Raw genomic sequence first — 12651 nt, 5'->3', positions numbered from 1 at the left:
AAATTTTAAAAGTCCTTGACCCAAAGGACAGGGATCCTTTTGCTCACGTGTCTGAAATAGTTCCACTTGCTGAAGCAGTACTTCTAAAGATGCTTGCCATCGATAAGTTTAATTGTTATTGCATTACAGAGAACTATTCTCTTACAGAGCACAACTGCTGGCTGTAATGCACAGCACCGCTGCAGTTACCACAGTTGCAGAACTTTGTAACTGCTCATAGTTAAGATCTGGGTTCTTCTCTTTCCTGCATAAAGAACCATGTAACTTAAAACAAGGGAAAGTGGGTGTTTTGAAAGTGACAAGAAATTTTAATTCCTACTTGCAAGATCTGAACAAACGAATGGTTCTTTGACATGCAGTGCTGTTTTCAAGTTAACTATTCCATTAAAATTTTATTACAAGACATAAAAGCATCACCTAGAGATGGGTAAAAAAAACAGGAATGCTTACCCAAATGAATCAGGCAAAGATCTAATAAGTACCGAGGTATCTAGTGTGGAGAGCAGAGCTCCTTGAATGTCCCCCAGTGGAATAGATCTTTTTTTCACTAGGTAATATGGGTTCAATGAAACTAACACTTCAAGAAAGATTGTATTGCTGACTCCTTTTTTTTTTTTTTTTTTTTTTTTTTTTTTGTCCTTCCCCTCCCACTGAAAGTATGGAAATTACTAATTTTGATAATGTTGAAATATTTTGGTTTAGTAAAATTGACATATTTTACTGCACTTTGACTTTACCTATAATTAAATATTTATAAAATAATTAAGTATAATGTCAGTATCAAAACATTTTGCCTACATTGTGCCACGATATTCCTTTATAGAATATTTTTATATGAAGCAAAAAAGGAAATCAGTTTTTGCATTTGGTTTGCAATGCAGTAAATTTTTGTCTTATTTTATATCAAGGTGATTCATTCTTATTCTGTAAGCCTGTATGAAAACATTTAATTGATTCAAAAGAGAAAATGTTCCTTTCTTGCCAGAAATACTTTTTTATAAGAGCCTTCAAATTCTTATATTGGCTGGGACCAAAAAGCCTGTATTCTCAAAATTCTCTGCAGACCACATTTACCATGTCTTAAATCTTTTTGCTCAAGATTTTTGAGTAAATTGAAAAAGTTTCCTGGCTAAAATACTCCTTACTTTTATGAAGTTGGTTGGCCAGCTTCTCTACTTAGCTTTGGGAGAAAAAAAAAAAAGTGTAACTGATGTCTGTCTGCAATTTTGTCAGACCTCCTCCTGTTCCTGTAGATGGAATGGACCGTGCCATTATCCTGAGCAAACATCACTCCTAAATTTCCAAGGAATTCAGTCTGTAGTCAAGTCAGATCAAGCTGCTGTATTAGGATGGAATAAGCCCCTAAAAAGGGGAAGTCCTTTGCAAAACTTGAACATCTTCAGAGAAAATATGGTGACAAATGTTTAATGTTTGCTCTGTTGCTGTAGTTAGGAGCATTAGAGGTTACTTTCCCTATTAGTATGTAACAACATGTTATTGGGCTCTCACATTTTATTTCTAGAAATAAGTGGAATCTCACTGGGTATCTTCTTCTCAGTGTTCCCTGCTTGAATGAGATTAATTATTCTAAGTTACCACAATTCATGCAATTCACAACTTGTAAATAATGGAGATATTCCTCTATCTTCATTTGTGTTGTTATGCTTCAAGCTGAAGACATAGTGTGTTCCTTACTCGTGGCAGCTAGACTTTTGTCCTGCTCACTCATAGATCAAAATAGGCTTGGGATCAGACTTCTGTAGACTGTAGTGTGGTACAGACTATAACAAAACCAAAGAGGCAAATCGGCTTGGTTTTGTTTTTCTCCTAGTTTGATAGGAAATGTTATATACAAAACTGTCTTGTTCCATTTGTATTTTTTTCCAACTCTTCCACTGTGCTTCTTACGGTATTCTTTGATGCTTGTGATGAAGAGTGTAAGACCAGCAAAATAATATTTTTTGTTAATTTATGAAGCCTAATGTTTACTTATGGAAACTTCTAAAGATGACAGCGCTTCAGAGAATAAAATTGTGACCACTCTTAAGTCAAACTAAGGTCAAATGACACAAATTAATCTCTCATTACTGACATTTGATATTTTTTTCATCTCTTTTAAAGAGCTTGTAAAAGATTTGGAATCTGGACAATTTATGGAACTGGGGGTAAATCAAACCAACTGAAACTTTTTTTTCCTCTCCCCTAAAAAGCTGAACTAATTTATTTATATTGGAAGATCAAAGTTCTGTCTCTTTTGCTGAAGGAAGATGATAGTGTTTATGCCATGGATTTGTAAGATTTAACAAGGCTTAGCGTGCAACTCTTGGGCTATGGCTGCTTTTGTCTTGTCCTGTGATTCTTGTTTCACTAAAACCTGAGCCAAGACTATTTCTGGTTCTCCCATCTCCAAGCAATGAGACCGTGTTTGCCATGAAGCAATTCAGGGTACAGTGAAGTAGATCCTCCAGTGTGTATTTTGAAGTGCTGAAGCACAGAGGGTGTTGACAAAATTTAAACATTTTTGTATCCTATTTCATGTCACTAGTTTAGAGTTTTATTTGGGTTTTTATTGGCAAAGTTGATCAGATATCAGTCACATTCAAAGCTGCATTAATCATTTTTAACGCATTTATGGAGAATGGTGCGAAGATGATAAAATAAGACTTTTTAAAAAATCTGACGAGTGCAAACAGATGATGGGTGACAGTGATATTTTCAGTACAAGCTGGGAAACTGCTTTCTTTTGGATCTCTTACCTCTCCTAACATTTTAACGGAAGAAGATGCAAGACAAAACCTGTCCTCCTATGCCAATCATTTCAGAATACATTTCTCTAAAAATATTAATGTAAATATGTAAGGAGAAAAAAGGGGGGGGGGGAGGGGGGGAAGGGAAGGTCAGAGGTAGGAAACTACTCTGAACACAGTTTTCCTGCTTGTATTTAGAGAACTGAGGGGGTTTTGTGGGTTTTTAAGGGCAAGGGGTGGTTTGGTTGATTGGTGCTGTGTGCTCTCCCCACCCCCCCAGTTTGGAACCTTGTGCGATTCTAAATACCAAAGATAATAAAGCTAAAGGATATTTCTTTCAGTCCAGATGGTGGTGTCCACTGGTGCCTACTTAACTAATAAGGATTAGAGGCAGACTGAGACTTTAATTTGGATATGATTAAACACTAAATATATGCCCAGTAGCATGATGAAGTGATAGAAGGCAATACAATCCTTTTGTAAGACATCAATTAATTTTTTCTGTGACAATAGTCCGGATAGGTTGCAGGATAGCTGTAAAAATGCAGGAATCCATACAGAATAGACTCACTTCTGGCGTGTGACTGTTTTGCTCTGTCTTCTGTGTTTTCCCAATACTAAAATGTGACGGTGTTATTCAGTAATCCAAGCGCCTCTTATGCAACTTTGGGCTTTGTTGTGAATCCCTTGAGAGCTCCAAGGGTGCTGTTGTAGTAACAGATACCTGGTATGCACTAGTATATTTCAAAGGCTGGCTTACAGCCCTTTCCACGTCATCTTTGATGGATAGCGTTGCCAGCAGTTTGTCGCTGTCAGTCATCTACCAGAAGCAGCCCAAGAAAGTGGGTGGGTTTTTTTGTCCATGTCCTAAATCTTGCTTCACCCACTTTTCTGTCTGTGTTAGTAGGATCGAGTGTTTTCTCTTGGTATTGTGTAATGTTCCTCCTTCTTGTACTACCTGAGCATTTTTCAATGCAAAATCGACAGGACTGTAAAATGTCAGTGAAAGTTTACCAGGCACTTTATTTCAATGATATATGGTATAGCAGGCTTGAAGAACTGACTTTGCCTAGGCTTAATCTTCTAATTTCTTCTAAATTTGCCATGAAATGCATAACTGATTCACCTCTAACCAATAAGAAAAAGCTCTTTAAAATATACACAGCTAAAGGAAACTTCTGCTTCTCTGTGTTGATTCCTGCTACAAAGTATTTCCATTGTTGGAATAAAAATGGAAATCAGGAGCTTGTTGTAGAAAGTTAATTCCCAGTGAGCAATTATCTATGTGGCGAACCAACCCTGTAATTGGCACTTCTGTTGGCAATCTCCATAGAAAAGTAAAAGATTGACAGAACCCAAAGGCGATGTCTTTTGGGGGCAAGTGAATTGTCAGTATATTGCATGCTGATTCAAGGATGAGGAAGTGCTGGACTCTTCCAACACAGCAGTGCCCAGGGCATCTTACTCCAGTAAAAACAAACTGGCCCAACAACTTCCTGATGTTCATGGCTGGGAGTGAAATCCTGGAAGTATGAAGCCCAAACCCAGTCAGTGGAGGGTGCTAGAGTCTGTGTTCAGCTGGTGGAAGCTGTTAGTGGGATGAGAGGTGAAAGTGTCTAAAGGGTTTTCATTCTAAAATGAAACACATGGGTGATGTTTTAACACTGGTGGCTGTTCTCCCAAGGCTTGCTGCCAGCACAGGATCCCCTGTGCAGTAAGTGTAGGTAGAAGTGAATGTAGTCCAGGTTTATCCCCTCTTTAATGGAAAACCAGCTTCCATTTAAAAAGGGAAGTAAAAATGAAGTAAATGTTTTTGGCTGAAAATAGAAAACGGTTGCATTAATCTTTGCTGTATCCACCGATGAAAATACGTATTGGCAGCAGGATAACAGTCTGGATATCTCTAGCACTGGTGCCACCCTTGTTTCTCCATAGAGGAAGGCACCCCTGACAAACCTTGCTACCTCTTGCTGAAAGGAAAGGAAAGAAAGCCTTGCTCCTTCCTCTTGCTCTGGATGGAGCAGTGAGCTGAGAGCGAGGTGGGGAGGGCTGTGGGAGCTGGAGTCTTACCATGCCCAGTCTGATCCTGGCCCTGCCTATGCTGTTGCTCTTATAATACAGCATTTTCCAAAGGCTTCGTGGTGGTGTTCTGGCCTCACTGTCTGAACGCTGGTGATTACTACAGATGCAGAGAGGAGACAGACCCATGATCCACAGGCCATGGAGGAGGCCAGTGGCGAAGTGGGGGCAGAACCCAGACCTCCTGCTTGCTGTGCTGCCCTCTCACCCTGATAACACCAACCGTTCCCACTCTCAACACTTCAATATGGTGCCTTTGCTAGCATTAAGGTAGTTTCAAAGGTCTCTTTTACTCCCTTCTCTTAGAAGCTGCTAAATTCCTCTTTCCTCCCCCCCCCCCCCCTTTTTTTTTTTTAATTCCTTAGCGCTATTTTTACATACATAGTACCTATTCAGGTTCCATTGTAAACGCCATTCCATTAGGAAGCTCCTGCTGCTCATATAGTTAGCCTAGCCAATGTAAATAACCGAGCAGACAGTGTGAACTCTGATTTGACAAGCTGTAGCGCCGAGCCCCATGCCTGCTTTCCCTTTCATCAGATACACACGCTCTCTCCGTGACTTCTATCGGCCACTGGGGGATGTGAAATGAAAAACTACCTGATTGTGAATTATGACAGTAAAAGTTTATAAGCTACTAAAATGAAGTTATAGCACCTAGGAGCTCAGTCAACTGACAATGTTAAATGATACGTTTTAAAACTCGCTCTGAGATAATGCTACAAAAGGAACCGCACATGCCGCGGTGAGGTGGGGCTGCTCTGTGACAGGCGTGGAGCAAACTGTGGAGGAGTTAGGGAAAACTGCTGCACTGATGACAGTTGTTCTCCGTTAATCTCAGGAGAGGTAAAGGTAGCTGCTTTGAAAAGAAATGTGTTTACAATTCTAAGATGTGGAGGAAAGAGAAAGATGTAAATATATGGAGGGGGGAAGGAGTAGTGGGGTGTCCTTTGACTGCTGGAGCTCCTGGGCTGTGGAACTGCTCTTTCTCTCTAATTAGAAAATGTTGACAAGCTAAGAATGACATTGGATGGCTAAAGATGGCATTAGGGGGCAAAAGAATGGTTAAGGCTGCCAGGCCCATACAGCACAGCTGTGGCAAAGAAGGCTGCTTTTCCTCCTGTCCCTTTCAGGTCATTCCAGTGGTGAATAGCTACTATTCATGTGGGTAGAATTTGATAGCAGGCTTTGAGGGAGCAAAGAAAGGCATCCTTGGACGTGCTGGTGTTCCAATCAGAAGTGTGCTTTTGATCTGAATCTCCTGATCCTCTCTGATTTGCATCATGGAGTGATCTTGGAGCACAAAAAAAATATAATTCTTTCCTTTTGGATGGAACTAAACCAAAAAAATGCTCGTGCCTGATATGTTCCAGCTGTTAGTGGGAACTGGGCTGATGTGAACTCCCCCCTGAGCTGTGTATAGTGTGGACATCACGTTCTCAGCGCTGGCAGTTTCACACTCTGTATTTGCTCCTATTGCACTTCACTACTTGGTAATGAAGACAGGCTCTCTTCTTTAAAAGCAATAAATATCCCATATTCCTAAATAATGTAAAAGGTCATTACAGCAGTGTAGATCTCTCTCTGATATTCTGTATCTACTGTAACTTCTTTTTCACCTTGGTTTTATGTTTTTGTTGTAGTTGGTTATGGTACTTCAGGTACTGATTGTCTTCAAGCACGGACTGACTGGAGCTGGCTTTCTTTTTAAACATCTTGATTGCCATAGTTATTTACCACCTGAGCTTGTTTGCAGACTGGCTCCAATGCACAACATCAAAAGCAGTACAGTTGCAAACTAAAGCACACAAGAATAGAGGCAGGGAAGGCTCCGGGTTTACATAGGTGGTACAATCCTCTGCTGAACAGAGTTTAAGCTACCAAAACGTCCCAGACATCACTGCCAAAAGCCTTGGTAGAAAAAGGTCTGATTCATGCAAATAAACATCGTGTGTAAGACAAGGACACGTTACAGACTCATGGCTATAAAGGCAGCTATAAAGAAAGGTAAAGTAAAATGTCAGGTAGTTTCTTGACAGTGGAGCACCATCCAAAGAACTGAACAAATGCTTTTTATGCATGTGTGCTTTTGTTTTGCTTAAGAAGGGCCTGTTAAAAGCATGAGAGATGTAACTAAGGATTTCTACAGACCACCTTAATTCTGGCTTTTCCTAAAACTTTCACATTTGACACTCATTTACTATGTGCACAGGATAATATAGGGGGAAGGTGGCCCAATCATTGCAGAAGTAGCTGTGCAGAGTTAAGTTTTCCAGTACACTTCAAATCTTTTAGGAAAGTTCTTCCATTTCTCTAAATCTCTATTGCCTATCTGCAAACCATGAACAAATTACACTGTAGACTAAAAAAACCATAGATGCTGTGAGAATGAAGTCTGTATAAATAGCTACAGGGGGGTTCAAAGCACCTGCTGTGATTGTGTCTTACACAAAGTTATGTTTGTGTCTTTCATATGAGCCAGATCTCATCCTGCAAGGTAAACTAATTCTGCTTCAAATGTCTGCTTTGCCAGGCAACTGGTTTCCACACAAGCTGCATGAAGGTAAATTGGAGAGATTCTTCTTCTTCTTGGCTTCCTTAATGATGGTGAACACCCTGGGGTTCTGGACCATTGCACACAGGTATGTGTGGGAAAATGAAAGCTTGATGTTTCATTTGCAGATATGTGTAGAAATTCTTGTAAAACCTGTAAAGTAGTCTGTAATAAAGAATTGGTAGTGATAGGTCATATGTTATTGTTCAAGGCTCAAACTTTAGTATTTTTTATCTACCTTGAGGAGAAAGATTTCACAGGAAAAAGTATGTGGTAAAGTTAAAAAAAAAAACCAAACCACAAACCAAAACCAAAACAACCTCACTGATAATTAGCCATAAATATTTAAGAGATCTTATTAACATAAAAATGTCTTGAAAAAAGAGCATCCTCTCCTTTACAGAAGGACATAAATATGTTGGCATAGAGTTTAGATCACATCACCAAGTTATCTTGGTCATGGAACTGAGCTCTGCTGCACTTGGCTTTGTACCTATATATTGAAAATGTTGCTGTTGTCTTAATGAGCTTACATCTTTAGTATAGGACCATAGGTGAAGGGGTTGCAAAAATGTTACGGTTTAAGCCCAGCCAGCAACTAAACACCACATGGCCTCTTGCTCACTACCCCCATGTGGGGATGGGGAGATAATCAGAAGAGTAAAAGTGAGAAAACTCATGTGTTAGAATAAAGACAGTTTAATAGGTAAATGTGCAAAACTTGCACACACATAAGGCAAAACAAAGAATTCATTCACCACTTCCATGAACACCTGCCTGCCCAGCCACCTGCAGGAAAGAAGGGCTCCATCACACACAAAGGTTACTTGGGAAGACAAAAGCGCTAACTGCAAATTTTCCCCCCATTTCCTTCTTCTTCCCCCAGCTTTATGTACTAAGCATAACTTTCTATGATATGGAATATCCCTTTGGCTAGTTTGGGTCAGCTGTCCTGGCTGTGTCCCTTCCCAATTTCTTGTGCTCCTCCAGCCCACTTGCTGGCAGGGCCTGAGAAACTAAAAAGTCCTTGATTTAGTGTTAACATTACTTAGCAACAACCAAAACCATCCCTGTGCTGTCAGCATTGTTTTCACAGCAAATTCAAAACACAGCACTGCACCAGCTACTAAAAAATAAATTAACTCTATCCCATCCGAAACCAGAACACAAGAAAACAGCAGACTGCTACCGTTTAGTGTGGTATGCAGTGGTTTCAACAGAATAACCCTGAAATATTTTTGATACCCTACCAAGCAATGAGTTAAAAGCAACTTTCTGCTGGAGACAATGGAACTGCTCAATTAGCCCACACACAGGAACCAATTTTGTTACCTGTAGAGCCTAGATTTAATTCTTGCCTGAAATCTTGCCTGAAAATGCTAGGAACTCACAACTGCAATCCTCTTTTACATCCAGGGTAGTTTGAAAGTTCGTCTGCCTCCTATATGCTGGAACATTTAATCACAGTTAACTTTCTGTTGTCAGTGTTACAAGTAATACTCATAGTTGAGAACAGGGAGGGAAGCAGATCGTGCCACCACGAGTGGAAAGGGTCATGTGCGAGTGGCATTCTTTCTTAGGCAGTGGGCTGCAGTTCTATGGAAATCCTTCAGAAACCTTGATGCAGTAGTGATTTGATAATGACAATAATAGAAAATTTCCAAGGGCAGTGTACTTCTGGAACTCTTGAGAAAAATACTGCTTTTTCTATTACATATAGCACTAACTTTGCAGCACCAAAGATTGCCATAGCATCTTGTCAATTATTTCAGCTGTGACCTGAGACACAAGTGTCCTTTTATTCCAGTGGCTAGATTTTGATTCTTTTCTTTTAAATGTGACCCAAGTCATGATTAGAAATGTTTCTCTTGCATGTACTTTGTTTTCCTTTCAGAAGATGAGATTTTATTCTTCTGTAAAATGAAATTTTCATTTGTGACACTGTTGAAAACAAAAAGGTTTTGATTATCAAAAAGTGGCCATAGAATTGGGTTGAACTCAACAAATAATTTTGCCATAAATTAACGTACTTATATGAAGACATCTATTGACCTCCAGTCTTCCAAAAAAATTCCAGTTTTATTTCAAACTGGTATTGCACTTCAAATTTGAGGAACCTCATTTTTCAATAAGATGACCAAAGCCTACATGAAATATGTTTTTGAGGTCCAATGTAACTGTTTCATTTTGTGCTGAATAAGACTTTTCCTGGAAAGGGGAAAAAAGGGTGATAACTATTCAGATAAAGACTGATTTAGGGATAGGGGGTAATCCATCTTTAAAACTCTAAATTAGAAAAAGTACACTAAAATTTCTCTGAGGAAAAAAGCAGGTTTATTTTTAAAAAATTTGTTAAAATGACACAGTACACCTATGATTAACACCTGCACCTCATTTGGCACTTCCCGTTCTGAAAGGTTCTAGGAAAGCACATATCATTATCCTATTTTTCAGGCTGCTTAGAAGTCCAGGACTCAGAAGGCACTGTAACTTGTCAAAGATTACCTAATAAATGAGTGAATTAGGTAAATAGTGAATTTACCTAATAACGAGTGAAGCTAATCCCAGAAAGGATGATTATTTCGCTTTTTCCTTCCCTGTCCTCCCTTGCAGATACAAAAATCTGAATCAGGAATTCACCAATGAGTTCAGAGGAAGTCTTCCTGAAGAAAACCTTTTGAAGCATGAAAAAGCCATCAAGCATTGTGCTGGTGTCCTGGAAAGTTCTCCCATTTTGTCTCCTATGGAGAAAACTTGATAAAATTTCACCCTTTGACTAAATTTTGATTGTGTTATCAACCAGCTTTCTGATAAATTACCTAGCATACTTAAGTGGAACTGCCAATGTTATTTATGAATTATCTTAGGAATAATGTTATTTATAAGTTTGCAAAATAGCAGTCATCGTAGAACTTAACAGTGCAACATCCTGCAAGGCCGTAACACATCAAGGGCAAGCAGAGCTCACTGCTTGGCGTGGTTGATGGAGAGAGGCTTCTAACCTCTGTAGGGAAACAGGCATCCATGTGTATTCGTGCTTAGTAATGGTTCAAAATTAATAAACTCATGTATGCATTTAACAAATTACTTTGTGACTATCACTTACAAATAATTTTGGAGTCTGGTATTGACTGCTTGATACTTGCAAAGGTATACTGGTGTGCTCTTTTTGGCTGTGCTACTTATCTGCTACCCAGTCTTCAGCAAGTTGCTGCTTTACCTTCAGCAAAACGGACACAGCTGCACTAACCTTCTTTGCAAATTGCTTTGAGATCTACCAAAAAATATACTGGAAACTATATAACAGTAATAAGTCTGTAAAGTATGTCATGAAACGCTGATGCTGAGGCATCTAGTTTTTTTTTTGGCTGAAGCACTGTGAGATTTGTCGTTCCTAAAGGATGATACACAGAAAATTGTTAGTAGGAGAACTGGAGACCAGGAATTTTTTACATCAAAATTACTAATTGTAGCCCAGGTGAAGGGAATTAGGAAAAGAAGACTGGGAAAGGGTAGCTGCAGGTGGAAATGGGTGGAAAAAAATCATCAGTAAAATGCATTCCACTTTAAAGATCTGAACAGTGTTAAACACTCCCCAAACTGGCTGACTTGGGTATTGTGAGTGATGCTAACCTAGCACTTAATATTCCATTTTTTAAAAGTCATATTACTAAAAAGAGTGAGGATTTAAATTATGTCCTTATGTGATAAAGAAACATACCAAACCCAAAAACTAAAGGAGTACTTTTATATCAAGACATTTGTATTGGAATTGGTAGTCAAGCCAGAATGCTTGTTAGATATGAGGAATGCTCATAGGAGAAACTACGTCAAAGGAATATAATGCACATAGTGACACAGAGGGTAATTTGTGAGCTGAAACTATGGAAGAGTTGGTAAGGATAGTGTCTCTCCACCTTTAACAATTTTTAATGCTGTACCTTTGGGTTGAATGTTGTGAAAGGGGGAGCAAAATGGTAAATACATCTAAGAAGTAGTAAGGAAAGCAGTCAGAAGCTGTTAGTTTGATCTCGCTAGTATTTAAGGTTGTAGTTTTTTTAAATTAAAAGAGAATATTTAAAATCATGAGATAAAAGGAAAATTGGATAAAATGCAACACAGATGTATCAAAGGTAGATTCGCCAGCCTGCCTTAATGCCTGTGTGTAATAAGAATTCATTTTCTAAACACAACATGGTAGACATGATCTGCCTTGACTTCAGTAAAGCATTTGACGTGTGTCCTATGGGAAATAACTTATGAAGATGGAGATCAGGGTCAGCAGAAGAGCTACAAGGTGGCTGAGGGATCTGTTAAAGCCCAGATGGCAACAGATATTGTAGAAAAGGAAGGTACCCATCTGGAAGCGAGGGTTTTTTGTGGAACCTGCTTAATATCTTCCTTTGTGGTAAAAGAGACGTGTGGAATGTGTATGGATGGACGGATGGTGGAGCTGAGTATACAACTCCCTGTTTGCCCTGTAAGGAGGATGGGGAGAAGGCTGCCTGCTTGCCTTGCCCTGCCTCTTGCCCTGCCAGCAAGAGGCAGGTTCTTTCTCCAAAAGTAACTGCATAAGCTGAGCTGGTGGTGGGGCTGTGAGACAGAGAGGCCGCAAAAGCGTGAGGGACCTAGTCTCCAAGGGCACCGAAGGCTAGGAGGCAGCCTGATTTCCCCATCTTTGAGTAAATCTGTCCATCCCACCTGACCAGCAATAAACTCAGCTTTAAGCTACAGAAGCTCCTAGTTTCTTTCCATAAAGAAAAAGTGACAAATTCCTGAAGACTTGACTTGACCTTTGTCTTGGCACAGAAGAGCTACAAAGATGCTGGCTGGAATCTGCTAACAAGAAGTTTGTGGTTGCTGTCAATGCTTTTGATAGTTATACACAAAAAGAGAAGAACTATGTAAAAGAAAAATCTAAAATTTAAGCTAGTGAGTATAATTGGGCTGGAGATGCTTTTAAAACTTCATGATATTTTTTTTGTTTGTTTGTTTTAACTGCAAAAATAACAGCAGTTGGGAACAATTTAAATCAAGAACAGGAGAACAAAAAAACTTTTTTTTTTCAGATAGTTTCTTCTGGTCCATGCTCAGGCTGAATGACCTCAAACTTCCTAAGACCCTTTTCTTTTTCCCCCTCAGAAATCAAAATAGATGACAGCAGAGAATGGAATGCAGCTATTGCAGTGTAATTGTCTGATGAAGATCATTCTGCAAGAGGATTATTTAACTTCCTGGGCAGGACCTCTCTGTCATGCAATCACGCAAGAA

At 39.3% G+C, this 12651-nt stretch overlaps 1 protein-coding gene across 8 annotated transcripts in view; it reads left to right on the top strand.

Annotated features, from left to right (window-relative positions):
* SLC15A5 (solute carrier family 15 member 5) overlaps positions 1–10467 on the top strand; it is a 71210-nt gene extending 60743 nt beyond the window's left edge. For all 8 annotated transcript variants that reach the window (XM_027782794.2, XM_027782796.2, XM_027782795.2 and 5 more), the window contains 2 exons: positions 7360–7468; positions 9994–10467. In XM_027782794.2, the coding sequence (XP_027638595.1) occupies positions 7360–7468; positions 9994–10138 (254 nt within the window). In that variant the 3' untranslated portion in view covers positions 10139–10467. The remainder of the gene's footprint in view (positions 1–7359; positions 7469–9993) is intronic.
* Positions 10468–12651: the final 2184 nt, after the last annotated feature.

This window comes from Falco peregrinus, chromosome 6 (genome assembly GCF_023634155.1).
Source record: "Falco peregrinus isolate bFalPer1 chromosome 6, bFalPer1.pri, whole genome shotgun sequence".
NCBI classification, from domain to species: Eukaryota; Metazoa; Chordata; class Aves; order Falconiformes; family Falconidae; genus Falco; species Falco peregrinus.
Note: the sequence above shows the minus strand (reverse complement) of the source record. Positions and strands in the feature narration are given on the sequence as shown.